Source organism: Primulina tabacum, chromosome 12, assembly GCF_025594145.1.
Source record: "Primulina tabacum isolate GXHZ01 chromosome 12, ASM2559414v2, whole genome shotgun sequence".
Classification (NCBI taxonomy): domain Eukaryota; kingdom Viridiplantae; phylum Streptophyta; class Magnoliopsida; order Lamiales; family Gesneriaceae; genus Primulina; species Primulina tabacum.
The window spans coordinates 38,430,882-38,446,083 of NC_134561.1; the positions used below are offsets into that span (position 1 = coordinate 38,430,882).

Genomic DNA, 15,202 nt, shown 5'->3' on the forward strand with positions numbered 1-15,202 from the left:
ATATGATATTAATATTATATTTTGTTTTTTATTTTTAAATTTCAACACACACTTTTATTTTTATTTCAACAATTCAATTATCAATTTAGTCCCTAAATAATTTGTCAAATTTCACGTTAATCTATCGATAATGATAAAAAAATACTGTACACACGCGTACACGCGTCGACGCGTGTGCAGAGCGACTAGTATATATATATTAATTGAATGAAAATGATACCAATGCTTTACTGTGCACGTCGAAAGAAGAAGAAGAAATGGGTGAGCTTCTCTCTCACACAGCTCCAAGCTTCTATCTTCCATTTATACAATTTTATTTATTGGATTTTTTTTACGATTTTGTGTTCATCGTGATGGCTTGGACAAGTATAAAATAATCGTAGGCAAGGAATTTTCGTTACCTTTTATTTGGTTTTGAATGTATCAGGATACGGGATTTTCAATAAATTTGTCGTGCAATTCACCTGCAGGAGTGTAGTGAACAATGTTCCTCTTACAACCGTCGATTTCAAGTTACTTTAAGGCTTACAATTCTGTTTTATCGGAATCTAATTTGGTTTGATTAAGCATTTTTTGCTGTTGGTTTAACCAGTATTCTCAAGCAAAAAGCTTTTATTTCACCTACACATGAATGATGAATCCTTGGACTTTGAGTCTTGGCACAGGGGCAGAAATGGAGGAGTGGCAGGAATTGCGAACACCCTTCATTCCTTCCTTCCGTTGTCAACTTTTATTTAAATTGTGATATTTTTATGTGTTATATTGCCAAAATATAGTTTCTCCCCCACCCGGCCTTAAATTTTTCGAGCTTTAAGCTTTAGTTTCACATTACCTATGAGAAAATTCTGGTTCCGGCCAGAGTATGAAATAGTGGTTTTGTAATATGGTTCACAGCGGTTAATATTTGATTACGTTATGGAAATATAGATAAGGTGTCACACGATATTAGATGAAGTGGAAAGCTGTAAAATTTTCTGAAATGAGCTTTTATTCCTTATATAACGACATTTTTAGTTTAATCTGCAGGCTCTTCCATTGTTACCAACATTTCTTCCAAAACATAGTGAGGGAGGATTTTAATTTGCTGGCTCCAAGTTCTTCAAATCGTTTGCAGTTTTTGGAGTCGGAGCCTCAGGGCTTCTGAGTTGTGCAACAGTAGCTTATGCCTCTGATGAGGCTGAGCATGGGTTGGAGTGTCCTAGCTATTCCCGGCTTCATAAAGGCATCCTTAGTTCATGACCCTGCTTCGTTAGTAAATTCATCGTTACACATTTTTGAATTTGAGAAACTTTAGATATGAATCCCTTTTTGACATAAAGTCAGGGTCCCATCATTTTTTTCTTAACTACACTTATTATGTGACACCCCAACTCAGGACTTAGCCCTCGAGAAATGCCACCTTACCTAAGTATATCTCGTGCGGAAATAGTCCTTTGAAATATTATAGACAGTAAAAAAAAAATCTGCTAAACTTTATTAGCGGAAGCGAATCGAACAAAGTACCAGTAAATTTCGATGGAGTTATCACAAGACCAAACTAAAAACATAAAAAAAAGATTTATTATAAATATTTCAGACAACCACTGCTAGATCATTCACCGACATTTCCTTCTTTATCCAATTCCGGTATACCTGCCTCTGGAAATTACAATAGATAAAGAAAATAGAGAGGTTAAGTCTTTAAGGACTCAGTGAGAATTAAATAATAACCAATATGATGTTAAATTTAACAGAATGGTATAATAGACAATAGGGCGAGCACCCGACTATATGAATGCACAAGATAGAAAATATGATTAGCAAGAATAACGAGCCAAGTGAACTAATATACCCGGACCAAAGTCACGATGTTCAATAGACTCAATCTCCAGACCAAAGTCCGTTGTCTAGGGCTCCGTCTTGGTCAATCATTTTATCATTCAATCATTCGTTCATTCATTCATTCGTTGATTAACCAAGACCTTAATTGGTGAAAGTTCGATAAGAATCACACTTAGTGTGATGATATTACAATGAAAACTTTTCAGTGAAGCATTCCATCGTTATGTAATAACAGTAATGAGTAAATTAAATAGAATAAATTTGACTATGATGCGATCAAGATGATAGATTCGATCGGTAAGAAGGATATAGTCATGATTGATGATTTATTATGATAGAAGGAGTGGCCATCGAAGTGATGCATCAACGAGATTAAGAGATACAATAATTATGCACAAACACAAAAAATCAATAAAACATGGCAAATATAATATCATAATTCCAGGCCAACTGCCAAAGTTATAGGAAGAACGGTAAAAGTAAATTCCTCACCTTAGTAACTTACTATAGATGAGTGTGAGAATCCAAATTTGAAGCCAATCCTATTGACCAAGGTGATTAGCATTAGTATAGTATAATACTTCCTAATTCATTTTTAATATAGACTATCCCCAAAATTAGCTCATAACTTTATACTTTATTTGGTGACATAAAATACCATAGTAATAAGCTTATAGAAAATCTTTGGACTCGTCTTATGTCTTAGTAAGAGTATGTACTTTAAATGTTCATAATAATTTACAAAATATTATACCAAAAGTAACATCATAATTTTTATTTATTTATTTACTTCATATTTTATTTATATAAATACGAATATATTACTCACAAACATATAAAAAAAGAGCTTGTAAGTCCAAAAATTATAAAACTTCAAAGCTACTTCTAGTGATATATTTTTAAAGTATTGAAGACTAGAAACAGGTATAAAAAGATTCAAACGATCATACAAGTATCATATAATATCCGAAAATCATAGTTTTAACATTTAAAAATTTATAGTAAATAAAATACTCATCCAAAATTTACGAAACTTGCACAGCAGCCTAGAATAATATAGAGCATGCTTCGAAAAATTTAAGACGCCGGCCACGCACACACGCGGCCAATTTTTTTACCGGCCAATTTTTTTCCATCAAACTTAAAATACGATTTCTTACAACTTCCCTTGCTGAATAGAAGAGGTCTCTTCCTTCTTTTGCTTTTTGTAGGCAGCCATCGGGTAATGTTATAAGCTTTCTGAAATTCCCAGCCGAAACGTGCCAAAAAAGGAAAAAATAGTAAAACTCACACCCCGACCTCGGCTGCCGGAAAACACTATTTTCGAGGCCGATTCCGGGAAACCAAAGACATGAATGAGAAGTATGACATACAATGAACAACTTTCGTGTTTATACTAAGGTGAAATATGGTCAGCAAAGTTACGGAAATTGGGAGTGAAAACAGTACCTGAAAAGTGAGTTTTTCGGCACTATTTCCTTCCCGGGCAGCGGTGGTTTATGAATTTTGACGAAAAATCGGCTGCTAATTTTTCGGCACCTTCTTCTCTGATAGCTTTCTGGGTAAGTAGAGAGTTTTTAGGAATTTTTCTAGAATTTTTGGAGGAGTTTGAGGTATAGAAATGAATTTTTTTCCTATTTTTCTCAATTATTAAAAAGCCTCATTCTCACACCACTCAAACCCTACTCTAGACCAGCCCTTAAAACTCGAAATTAGGCTAAGAAACTCTTGAAATTCATCAAGTGAATGGTTTTTTTTATAGGCAAGAAACAAGCCTTTCCTTCAATCCATGTTGGACATCTTCCGATTGCCGGTTGGGCAAGAAGGAAGGTGAAGTGTTAGTTAAGCAAGTATGATAATGATGATACCTCCCTATGCATGCATGTATGAGTAGCTAAGAATATATTTAAATATTTGACTTAGTTATTTCATTTTATTTTATTTTTAATAAATAAAAAAATTATTAGTAATATATAATAATTAAATATATACCTAATTATGGGATTTTACAATCTCCACACCTTCAAGGAATCTGGTCTCCAGATTCGAATAGCTCTGGGTATTGTTGTCTAATATCCTCTTCTTTCTCCCAATTGGCTTCCTCAATGTTTTGGTTCCTCTAGAGTACTTTGACGAGTTGAATTTGTCTATTGCGAAGTTCTTTGATTCTCTGGTCAAGTATCCGAACAGGTTGTTCTACGTATGTCAAATCTCCTTCTAGGGTTAAATGTACAGGTCCTCTATGCGTGTTGAGTCAGTGAAGCATTTTCTTAATTGGGATACATGAAACACGTTATGTATTCCAGATAGTGTCTTAGGTAGCTGGAGTTGGTAGGCTGCGGGTCCTATTATTTTCAGAATTTCAAAGGGACCTACGAATCGAGGTTGTAACTTTCCTTTTTTCCCTGCCCTTCGGATTCCTTTCCTGGGAGATATTTTGAGGAGCACTTGATCTCCCACAACAAATACTAAGTCTTTTCTTCTTTTGTTAGCATAGCTATTTTGTCGACTTTGAGCTGATTGTATCCTTTGCTTGATGACTTGTACTTTATCAATTGCCTCTTGTATAATATCTGGTTTTATAGAACGAGTTTTCCCATCTTTGGTGCACTGCCATTCTTCAAGATCCTAGTTCAGAGGGGAACGACATTTTCGTCCATATAAAGCTTCATAAGGAGCCATTTGAATTGTAGCATGATAGCTATTATTATATGCAAATTCTATAAGGGGTAGATGATTTCCCCAGCTGTCTCCAAAATCTAAAATACTGGTGCGGAGCATATCTTCCAAGGTCTGGATAGTTCTTTCAGATTGTTCGTCTGTCTCAGGGTGAGATGATGTGCTGAAATTCAACTTTGTCCCAAGGCATTCCTGAAGCTTCTTCCACAATCTGGATGTAAATTTTGGATCTCGGTCTGAAACAATTGTTGAGGGTATCCCATGCAAACGAATGATTTCTTTTTGGTATAGACTAGCTAGTTTTTCCACTCCATATTTACTACTCACTGGAATGAAGTGAGCGGATTTTGTTAAACGGTCCACCACAACCCAGATACTATCAAAGCCTCCTTTCATAAGAGGTAACCCTAACACAAAATCCATGGTTACATGATCCCATTTCCACTCAGGAATGGGGAGAGGTTGTAAAAGCCCTGATGGTCTTTGATGTTCTGCCTTCATCATTTGACATGTAAGGCATTTCCTTACGAAATCTGCAACATCTCGTTTCATGCCTTTCTACCAAAAGTTTTGTTTTAAGTCTTGGTACATTTTGGCTTCTCCAGAATGGTTGGTGAATCGAGATCTACGAGCTTCTTCCAAAACTCTCTCTTTTAATGAGACGGGTACATAAATCCGTTTACGATAGCAAAATATACCCTGAGGGTTGGTGGTGAAATCAGAATCTTCCCTTCCTTTGGTCTCTTTTAGCTTAATTACATCGGGATCAATGTCCTGACTTTGCTTGATTCTGGTGTTGAATTCTGGTTCGACTCTTACTCCTGCTAGATGACCACGTGAAAATATGTGTAACAAGTTTTTTGACTTGACTTGGTTAGTTTCTCTTCCTCCAAGAGGGGCTATACTGGCTCTACTCAAAGCATCTGCCACCACGCTGGCCTTCCCTGGATGGTATAGTATAGAGAAATCATAATCTTCTAGGAATTCCATCCACCGACGTTGCCTCATATTTAACTCCTTTTGAGTAAATAAATACTTCAAAGGACTATTTCCGCACGAGATATACTTAGGTAAGGTGGCATTTCTCGAGGGCTAAGTCCTGAGTTGGGGTGTCACAGAGGTGGTATCAGAGCCAAACATGCTAGGATAGGTTACCTAGAAATGTAAAATACAATTAGTTATAATTTTTCTAATATCTGCTCATCACTAATAATTGTTTCCATAATTTTATTTATTTATCACAGGATGTCTGACTCTACCAGTAGCAAGGGAGGTCGTTTAGACACTATCTATGCTCGTACGGATTCCCCGACCCTGACTTTCACCCCTGGACCTCAGCATTTAGCCCATTATCTTGACCATGTCACCCTACAAATTGCTGAGGATCGAGATAGAGTGAGAGCCGCCAGAGTGACTGACCGAGCTCTTTTTGAAGAGGAGATTTTTCGTTTGACCCGGGATAATCAAGACTTACGAAACCAGCTGGCCATTTACAGGTGGCACAATGACACGCTAAGGGCTCTTGATTTTTGTCCCTCATATTTAGAAGATGACTGGGAGAGACGTATTCCAGCCTATAGGGGAGTCATGGGGCAAGCAGTATACGAGAGAGATAGGATGATCATGAGTCTATCTGAGATGCATGGGTTTTTTGATCGAGAGCTGAGGGCCCTTCAGAGAGCATAGTATTTTTCCGAGATTCATTTTGATTATTTACTTACACAGGGTCGTACCATGTTCGAATACGCCATCTATGGGTTAGAGTACGTGTTAGCAGACCTCACCAGCCTTCGAGATGGCGCAGGACCTAGTACCATTCATACCCAGCACCTATCAGCTGAGCCACCAGTCATTCCATTAGTTGATCCATCAGCTGACCTAGTCATTGATCTACCAGTTGATCCACCCGTTATTCCACCTATGGAGCCGCTAGTCTTGGAGCCCGAGTTGCCTCCCTTGCCATCAGCTTTAGAGGAGGATGCTTGGCTGACAGACCCCGATTATGAGTCCGACCCAGAGGAGTTTCCTGATGAGCCACCATTGATAGCACAGTTAGGGCCTTTTTGGGGAGAGGACCCTTTACCTCTGTTTGGAAATGTTGGTGACGAAGTTATCATAGAGATATCAGATGATGAGGACGCATCCGAAGCCTAGTCGACTTTCCTTTACCAAAACGGGACGGCTGGAGAATTCTGTTGAGTTATAGTTCTATATCTTAAAGGGCTGGCTAGAGGACCCCTTTTAAAGTTACCGCTGAGGAGTAGTACCAGACTATGGCTATTAGTAGTATTGTTTTTATTTCTAGAAAAAAAAAATCCCATTTTGTTTTGCACAATTGATGATATCTCATTTAAATAGGTCGTAGTAGAAAGATTTGATGTGGTATAACTTTTATGACTTGATGATAATTTCTCTAGTAGTTATCAGTTTTCTCTATAAATGATTGTAAAAGCCCTGATGATCTTTGATGTTCTGCCTTCACCATTTGACATGTAAGGCATTTCTTTACGAAATCTGCAACATCTCGTTTCATGCCTTTCCACCAAAAGTTTTGTTTTAAGTCTTGGTACATTTTGGCTCCTCCAAGATGGTTGGTGAATCGAGATCTATGAGCTTCTTCCAAAACTTACTCTTTTAATGAGACGGGTACATAAATCCGTTTACAATAGCAAAATATACCCTGAGGGTTGGTGGTGAAATCAGAATCTTGCCCTCCTTTGGTCTCTTCCAGCTTAATTACATCGGGATCAATGTCCTGACTTTGCTTGATTCTGGTGTTGAATTCTGGTTCGACTCTTAGTCCTGCTAGATGACCACGTGAAAATATGTGTAACAAGTTTTTTGACTTGACTTGGTTAGTTTCTCTTCCTCCAAGATGGGCTATACTGGCTCTACTCAAAGCATCTGCCACCACGTTGGCCTTCCTTGGATGGTATAGTAAAGAGCAATCATAATCTTCTAGGAATTCCATCCACCGACGTTGCCTCATATTTAACTCCTTTTGAGTAAATAAATACTTCAAACTCTTGTGGTCAGTATAAATGTCAAAGGTCGCACCGTATAACTAATGCCGTCATTTTGCTAGGGCAAATACTATTGCACCCAACTCCAAATCATGAGTCAGATAGTTATTCTCATGAATCTTTAACTTGAAGCATAGGCAACGACCTTCCCATTTTGCATCAATACACAGCCCAATCCTTCTTTGGAAGCATCAGTGTAAACCGTGAACCCTTCTGTTCCTTCTGGTAGGGTTAAGACTGGGGCGCTAGTAAGCATATTTTTTAGTACCTGAAAGCTTTCTTCACAACTTTGGTTCCATTGGAACATATTATCTTTGCGAGTAAGTTGGGTTAGTGGAGCTGAAATTTTTGCAAAGTCTTGGATGAATCTTCGATAGTATCCTGCTAGGCCAAGAAAGCTTCGAACTTCAGTTACATTGCATGGTTGCTTCCACTGCATTATTGCATCTATCTTAATAGGATCTATTTCAAGACCATTCCCGGAAATTATGTGGCCCAAGAATGTCACCTTATCCAACCAGAACTCACATTTGTTGAGCTTAGCATACAATTGATTTTCCTTTAGTGTTTGGAGAACTGTCCTAAGATGATGTGCATGCTTTTCCTTGCTTTTGCAGTAAACGAGGATGTCGTCATTGAAAATGACTACGAATTTGTCTAAATAGGGTTGGAAGACTCGATGCATCAGATCCATGAAAGTAGCTGGCGCATTTGTCAATCCGAACGGCATCACTAAAAATTCGTAGTGACCATATCGAGTGTTAAAAGCAGTCTTGGGTATATCCTCTTGTCGAATCCGCAGCTGGTGGTATCCTTGCCTTAGGTCCAACTTCGAATAAACTTTGGATCCTTGAAGAGCATCGAACAGTTCGTCAATACACGGTAGTGGATACTTGCTCTTTATAGTGACATTATTTAGATCTCGATAATCGATGCATAGTCTTAAGGTGCCATCTTTCTTTTTCACAAATAACACCGGGGCTCCCCAAGGTGATGAGCTGGGTTGTATGTATTTTCTGTCAACAAGCTCTTGTAATTGGATCTTTAATTCTTTTAATTCTGCAGGTGCCATTCGGTATGGGGTCTTGGACTTGGGCATAACTCCGGGTGATAGCTCGATGGAGAACTCAATCTCTCTTTGCGGAGGCAAGGAATTTATTTCTTCCGGAAAAACCTCGGGAAAGTTTTGAACAACAGAGATTTCAGATACCTTAATTTGATCATGTGGCTTATTGATTAGATAAGCTAGAAATCCCTTCCCTCCTATTTTAATGATAGCCCGAGCTTCTTTGGCAACTTTTGGTGTTACGGGAAAAGACTCCACCTTGTGGTTTCCAAATTTCGCGTTTCCCAAATTTGAGAGTTTTACTTTTTTGGAATAACAATCTAATTGCGCTTGGTGTCTAAACAACCAGTCCATCCCTAAAATGACATCGTAACCTTGTATAGGGAGCTCAATTAAATCAGCCATATATGTTTCCCCATCAATTTCTAGAGGACAGTCTTTATAAAGAACTTCACTAAGTAACTTATCTCCCATTGGTGAACTAACTTCCAGGATATATGGTAGCTTTACAGATGGTGTCTCTAGATGGTGAATAAAAGTGCTAGAAACAAAGGAGTGTGTCGCTCCAAGATCAAATAAAACTTTTCCAGTTTTTGAAAGCAGAAGAATTGTACCTTCAACTACAGCAGTGGGATCGATATCGTCTTCATTTCCTGTGAGTGCAAAAACTCTGGCTGGAATCTTCCGTTTTTGAGCAGTTGGAGCTGGTAAAGGCCGAGATTTTTGTGGACATTCTTGAATACGGTGTTGATCACTTCGACAAACCAAGCATTTCCCATTCTTTCTCCAGCATTTGTCTTCATTGTGATTAGCTAACCCACAGTATCCACATCTTTGCTTGTTAGTTCCTTCTCGAAAATTTTGTTTTGATGGTCCTTCTTTCTTGCCATGCTGAATCTCGTTTCCATATTTCCTCTTCTTTTGGTTAGTTTCGGGGAAATTGGGGTTACGGGATCTTTTTTCTTCTTCTTCTCTCTTAAGGAGTGTTTTGATTTCTGATTCCACTCGTAAAGCCTGGCTGACTGCGATATTATAATCGGTTACTTCAGAGGATAGCGTTGACCAGCGGATCTCTAGTTTTAACCCTTCTACGAACTTTCTCGTCTTCCTTGGTTCGTCTTCCATGAATTGAAGGGCATAGTGGATTAAGCGGTGAAACTCAACCTCGTACTGAGCTACTGTCATAGATCCTTGAACCAGGTCCATAAACTCCCTTTCTCGAGCGTTTCGCACAACTTGGGTGATATATTTTCCTTCGAATTCCCTTGTGAAGTTCTCCCATGTCCTGGGAGTATTATTTCGGCTCCACTGATGATCTATGACTCTCCACCAGTTGTATGCAGCATCCTCGAATTGGCAAGTAGATAGATTTATTTTCTGTTCATCAGAGTAGTTATGAACAGAAAATATCTTGATCTTCGTCAGCCAAGACTCAGCTTGGGTTGCATCCGGTGTCCCTTGGAACCTAGGAGGATTGAATCGAAGGAAACGTTCGAAGATCCGATCACCCGCATCCTGGTTTCTTTGTGGATTCTGGCAGTATTGAAAGAATTGTTGCATCATCTCGAGCATGTGGCGAGGATTAGGTTCTTCTTGTGGTATGTGTTCCTCTCTATGCCGATGATTTTGATATTCTTGGCTCTTTGCTTGGTTGCTTCCATTTGAAGATGCCATCGATTTGCTAAAATGGGAATATTATCAGAATATAAGAACTTGGGCAATAAAACTTCTAAGTTAATCAATAACACATACAATCTTGTAATTATCATACCACAAAAGTAGTCATCATTTATAGAGAAAACTGATAACTACTAGAGAAATTATCATCAAGTCATAAAAGTTATACCACATCAAATCTTTCTACTACGACCTATTTAAACGAGATATCATCAATTGTACAAAACAAAATGAGAATTTTTTTTCTTGAAATAAAAACAATACTACTAATAGCCATAATCTTGTACTACTCCTCAGCGGTAACAGTCGACTCGGCTTCGGATGCGTCTGATATCTCTATGATAACTTCGTCACCAACATTTCCAAACAGAGGTAAAGGGTCCTCTCTCCAAAAAGGCCCTAACCGTGCTATCAATGGTGGCTCATCAGGGAACTCCTCTGGGTCGGACTCATACTCGGGGTCTGTCAGCCAAGCATCCTCCTCTAAAGCTGATGGCAAGGGAGGCAACTCGGGCTCCAAGACTAGCGGCTCCATAGGTGGAATAACGGGTGGATCAACTGGTAGATCAATGACTAGGTCAGCTGATGGATCAACTAATGGAATGACTGGTGGCTCAGCTACTAGGTGCTGGGTATGAATGGTACTAGGTCCTGCGCCATCTCGAAGGCTGGTGAGGTCTGCTAACACGTACTCTAACCCATAGATGGCGTATTCGAACATGGTACGACCTTGTGTAAGTAAATAATCAAAATGAATCTCGGAAAAATACTCTGCTCTCTGAAGGGCCCTCAGTACTCGATCAAAAAATCCATGCATCTCAGATAGACTCGTGATCATCCTATCTCTCTCGTATACTGCTTGCCCCATGACTCCCCTATAGGCTGGAATATGTCTCTCCCAGGCATCTTCTAAATATGAGGGACAAAAATCAGGAGCCCTTAGCGTGTCATTGTGCCACCTGTAAATGGCCAGCTGGTTTCGGAAGCGAATCGAACAAAATACCGGTAAATTTCGATGGAGTTATTACAAGACCAAACTAAAAACATAAAAAAAATTTATTATAAATATTTCAGACAACCACTGCTAGATCATTCACCGAAATTTCCTTCTTTATCCAATTTCGGTATACCTGCCTCTGGAAATTACAATAGATAAAGAAAATAGAGAGGTTAAGTCTTTAAGGACTCAGTGAGAATTAAATAATAATCAATATGATGTTAAATTTAACAGAATGATATAATAGACAATAGGGCGAGCATCCGACTATATGAATGCACAAGATAGAAAATATGATTAGCAAGAATAACGAGCCAAGTGAACTAATATACCCAGACCAAAGTCACGATGTTCAATGGACTCAATCTCCAGACCAAAGTCCGTTGTCCAGGGCTCCGTCTTGGTCAATCATTCGTTCATTCATTCGTTGATTAACCAAGACCTTATTTGGTGAAAGTTCGATAAGAATCACACTTAGTATGATGATATTACAATGAAAGCTTTTCAGTGAAGCATTCCATCATTATGTAATAACAGTAATGAGTAAATTAAGTAGAATAAATTTGATTATGATGCGATCAAGATGATAGATTCGATCGATAAGAAGGATATAGTCATGATTGATGATTTATTAATGATAGAAGGAGTGGCCGTCGAAGTGATGCATCAACGAGATTAAGAGATACAATAATTATGCACAAGCACAAGAAATAAATAAAACATGGCAAATATCATTTAATAACATATCATATCATAATTTCCAAGCCAACTGCCAAAGTTATAGTAAGAACGGTAAAAGTAAATTCCTCACCTTAGTAACTTACTATAGATGAGTGTGAGAATCCAAATTTGAAGCCAATCCTATTGACCAAGGTGATTAAACATTAGTATAGTATAATACTTCCTAATTCATTTTTAATATAGACTATCCTCAAAATTATCTCATAACTTTATACTTTATTTGGTGACATAAAATACCATAGTAATAAGCATATAGAAAATCTTTGGACTCGTCTTATGTCTTAGTAAGAGTATGTACTTTAAATGTTCATAATAATTTACAAAATATTATACCATAAGTAACATCATAATTTTTATTTATTTATTTACTTCATATTTTATTTATATAAATACGAATATATTACTCACAAAGATATAAAAAAATAGCTTGTAAGTCCAAAAATTATAAAACTTCAGAGCTACTTCTAGTGATATATTTTTAAAGTATTGAAGACTAGAAACAGGTATAAAAAGATTCAAACGATCATACAAGTATCATATAATATCCGAAAATCATAGTTTTAACATTTAAAAATTTATAGTAAATGAAATACTCATCCAAAATTTACGAAACTTGCACAGCAGCCTAGAATAATATAGAGCATGCTTCGAAAAATTTAATTTTCATTTTTCGCCGGCGCATGTGTGCGTGGCCGGCGTCCGTCCACCATGCGCGGCCAATTTTTTTACCGGCCAATTTTTTTCTAGCAAACTTAAAATACGATTTCCTACAACTTTTATGTTATAAGCTTTCTGAAATTCCTAGCCGAAACGTGCCAAAATAGGAAAAAACTAGTAAAACTCACACCCCGACCTCGGCTGCCGGAAAACACTATTTCCGAGGCCGATTCCGGGAAACCAAAGACATGAATGAGAAGTATGACATACAATGAACAACTTTCGTGTTTATACTAAGGTGAAATATTGTCAGCAAAGTTACGGAAATTGCAAGTGAAAATAGTACCTGAAAAGTGAGTTTTCCGGCACTATTTCCTTCCCGGGCAGCGGTGGTTTATGAATTTTGACAAAAAATCGGCTTCTTGTTTTTCGACACCTCCTTCTCTGATAGCTTTCTGGGTAAGTAGAGAGTTTTGAGGAATTTTTCTAGAATTTTTGGAGGAGTTTGAGGTATAGAAATGAATTTTTTTCCTATTTTTCTCAACTATTAAAAAGCCCTATTCTCACACCACTCAAACCCTACTCTAGACCAGCCCTTAAAACTCGAAATTATGCTAAGAAACTCTTGAAATTCATCAAGTGAATGGCTTTCTTTTATCGGCAAGAAACAAGCCTTTCCTCCAATCCATGTTGGACATCTTCCGATTGCCGGTTGGGCAAGAAGGAAGGTGGAGTGTTAGTTAAGCAAGTATGATGATGATGATACCTCCCTATGCATGCATGTATGAGTAGCTAAGAATATATTTAAATATTTGACTTAGTTATTTTATTTTAATAAATAAAAATATTATTAGTAATATATAATAATTAAATATATACCTAATTATGGGGTTTTACATATTAAATTTGGAGAAAAACTAAAATTATGGTTTCCATAACATTAAATTTCTTTTCCTCAAGCATTTTATGTTAATGAGGATATGTTAACCATATCGTTTAATATCAAAAACCCGTATTGTTGCCGATGAAATTTTATTTTGGGTGAGCAGTATTCGCCGCGGTCACCAGGTCTACCAACAAGTTATTGCATCATGCCACTCAATGTCACTTATTTCTTATCGTGATCCTGTTGGTGTGGCTTACACTGAGGAAGAAACTAAGGCTATGGCAGCAGAGGTTGAAGTTACTGATGGCCCAAATGATGAGGGTGAGATGTTTACTCACCCAGGAAAGCTGAGTGATCGCTTTCCTGAACCTTATACTAATGAACAGGCTGCAAGATTTGCTAACTGTGGAGCATATCCTCCTGATTTAAGTCTTATCACTAAGGCAGTATCTTGATTTTCCAAGATTTGGATATTTATTTGTTTATTCTAAAAGCAAACCATCTAATCCTGATTATATTTACATGAGTCCCGCCACAATGGTCAGAATTATGTTTTTAGTCTTCTAACAGGGTACCGTGATCCTCCCGCTGGTGTAACAGTAATTTCTGAGCTTTTCCATCTGTTTGTTCCTTGGACGTGCTAGAAGTGAGCAAGTCTGTAAAATCTGTACTTCAATACTTGAAACCATGTCTTGCCCACACCTTCTCTTATATTAGTGCGACTTTGACATTCACGCATTTTTTTTATTTTTGTTCTATCTTTTGCTTGTTTTCGTGCAATTCCGCGTTGCTTTGGTCTAGCAAGTTAAAATATAACTTAAGCAATGATCCATGTATTTCCTTTCTGACCAAGTTAATTGTTGCCTTGGATCTGCAAGAAAATAGCAGATTCACAAGGGCCTTTACCATAATTCTTACTTCCCTGGTAGAGAAACTGTGATGCCTAAAATGCTTATTGATGGTGCTATTGAGTATGAAGATGGTACCCCTGCAACCGAAGCACAGGTGACATGTTCTTTACAATTTGTGTTTATTAATTGTGCTGTATCAAACGCCTCAACTTCTTGTCTCCTCACGTTGCAGATGGAAAAGATGTTGTGAGCTTTTTGTCATGGGCTGCTGAATCAAATGGAAGAACGAAAACTGGTATGCCTTTCTCTTCCCCGGTCTCTATGTCTCAGACACATTATTATTTAAATCTGTTCCTGTAATCACAGCAGTTCTAGCGATATATGCGCTAAGAATATTTGTCAAGTCGTTTGGGGGGAAAGAACTTAAAAATACCTGTCGTAAAGGAACGCTATGAATACCGAATTGTTATAAAGATATTTTGGAAATATCCAATGGGTATATGCATATAACAACGTAAATAGATGGCATGACTACTGTAAACGTTGTAGTTGTGATATAAGTCTTAATTTGAGATGAATTTTATGCATGCATCATTTATATATCCTTTTTCAGTTGCTTCATATTCTTGATAACTCACGTTTGGTGTGAAAAACAGTTCTTCCTACAAAGCTTATGAAGTGTAGATAGATCGCTGCACTTTAGCCTAAACCTTTCCCTTTCGGAATTGGGACAGATGGGTTTCAAATGGATACTTGTTTTGTCGCTCACACTTCTCCAAGCAGGCTACTACAGACGCTTGAAAT

General features: G+C 37.7%; 1 protein-coding gene across 1 annotated transcript; it reads left to right on the forward strand.

The window, feature by feature from the left end:
* The first annotated feature begins 228 nt into the window (after positions 1-228).
* LOC142520742 (cytochrome c1-2, heme protein, mitochondrial-like) lies at positions 229-14,076 on the forward strand. The gene is made up of 3 exons (XM_075623850.1): positions 229-261; positions 428-512; positions 13,711-14,076. The coding sequence occupies exons 1-3, from the start codon at positions 258-260 to the stop codon at positions 14,000-14,002; spliced, it is 381 nt and encodes a 126-aa protein (XP_075479965.1). The 5' UTR covers positions 229-257; the 3' UTR covers positions 14,003-14,076.
* Positions 14,077-15,202: the final 1,126 nt, after the last annotated feature.

What these genes read in the sequence shown, in the direction of transcription:
- LOC142520742 (XM_075623850.1), top strand. An exon ending in CTTACAACCGTCGATTTCAA is followed by an intron (nt 513 to 13,710) that starts GTTACTTTAAGG and finishes TTGGGTGAGCAG; the next exon opens with TATTCGCCGCGGTCACCAGG.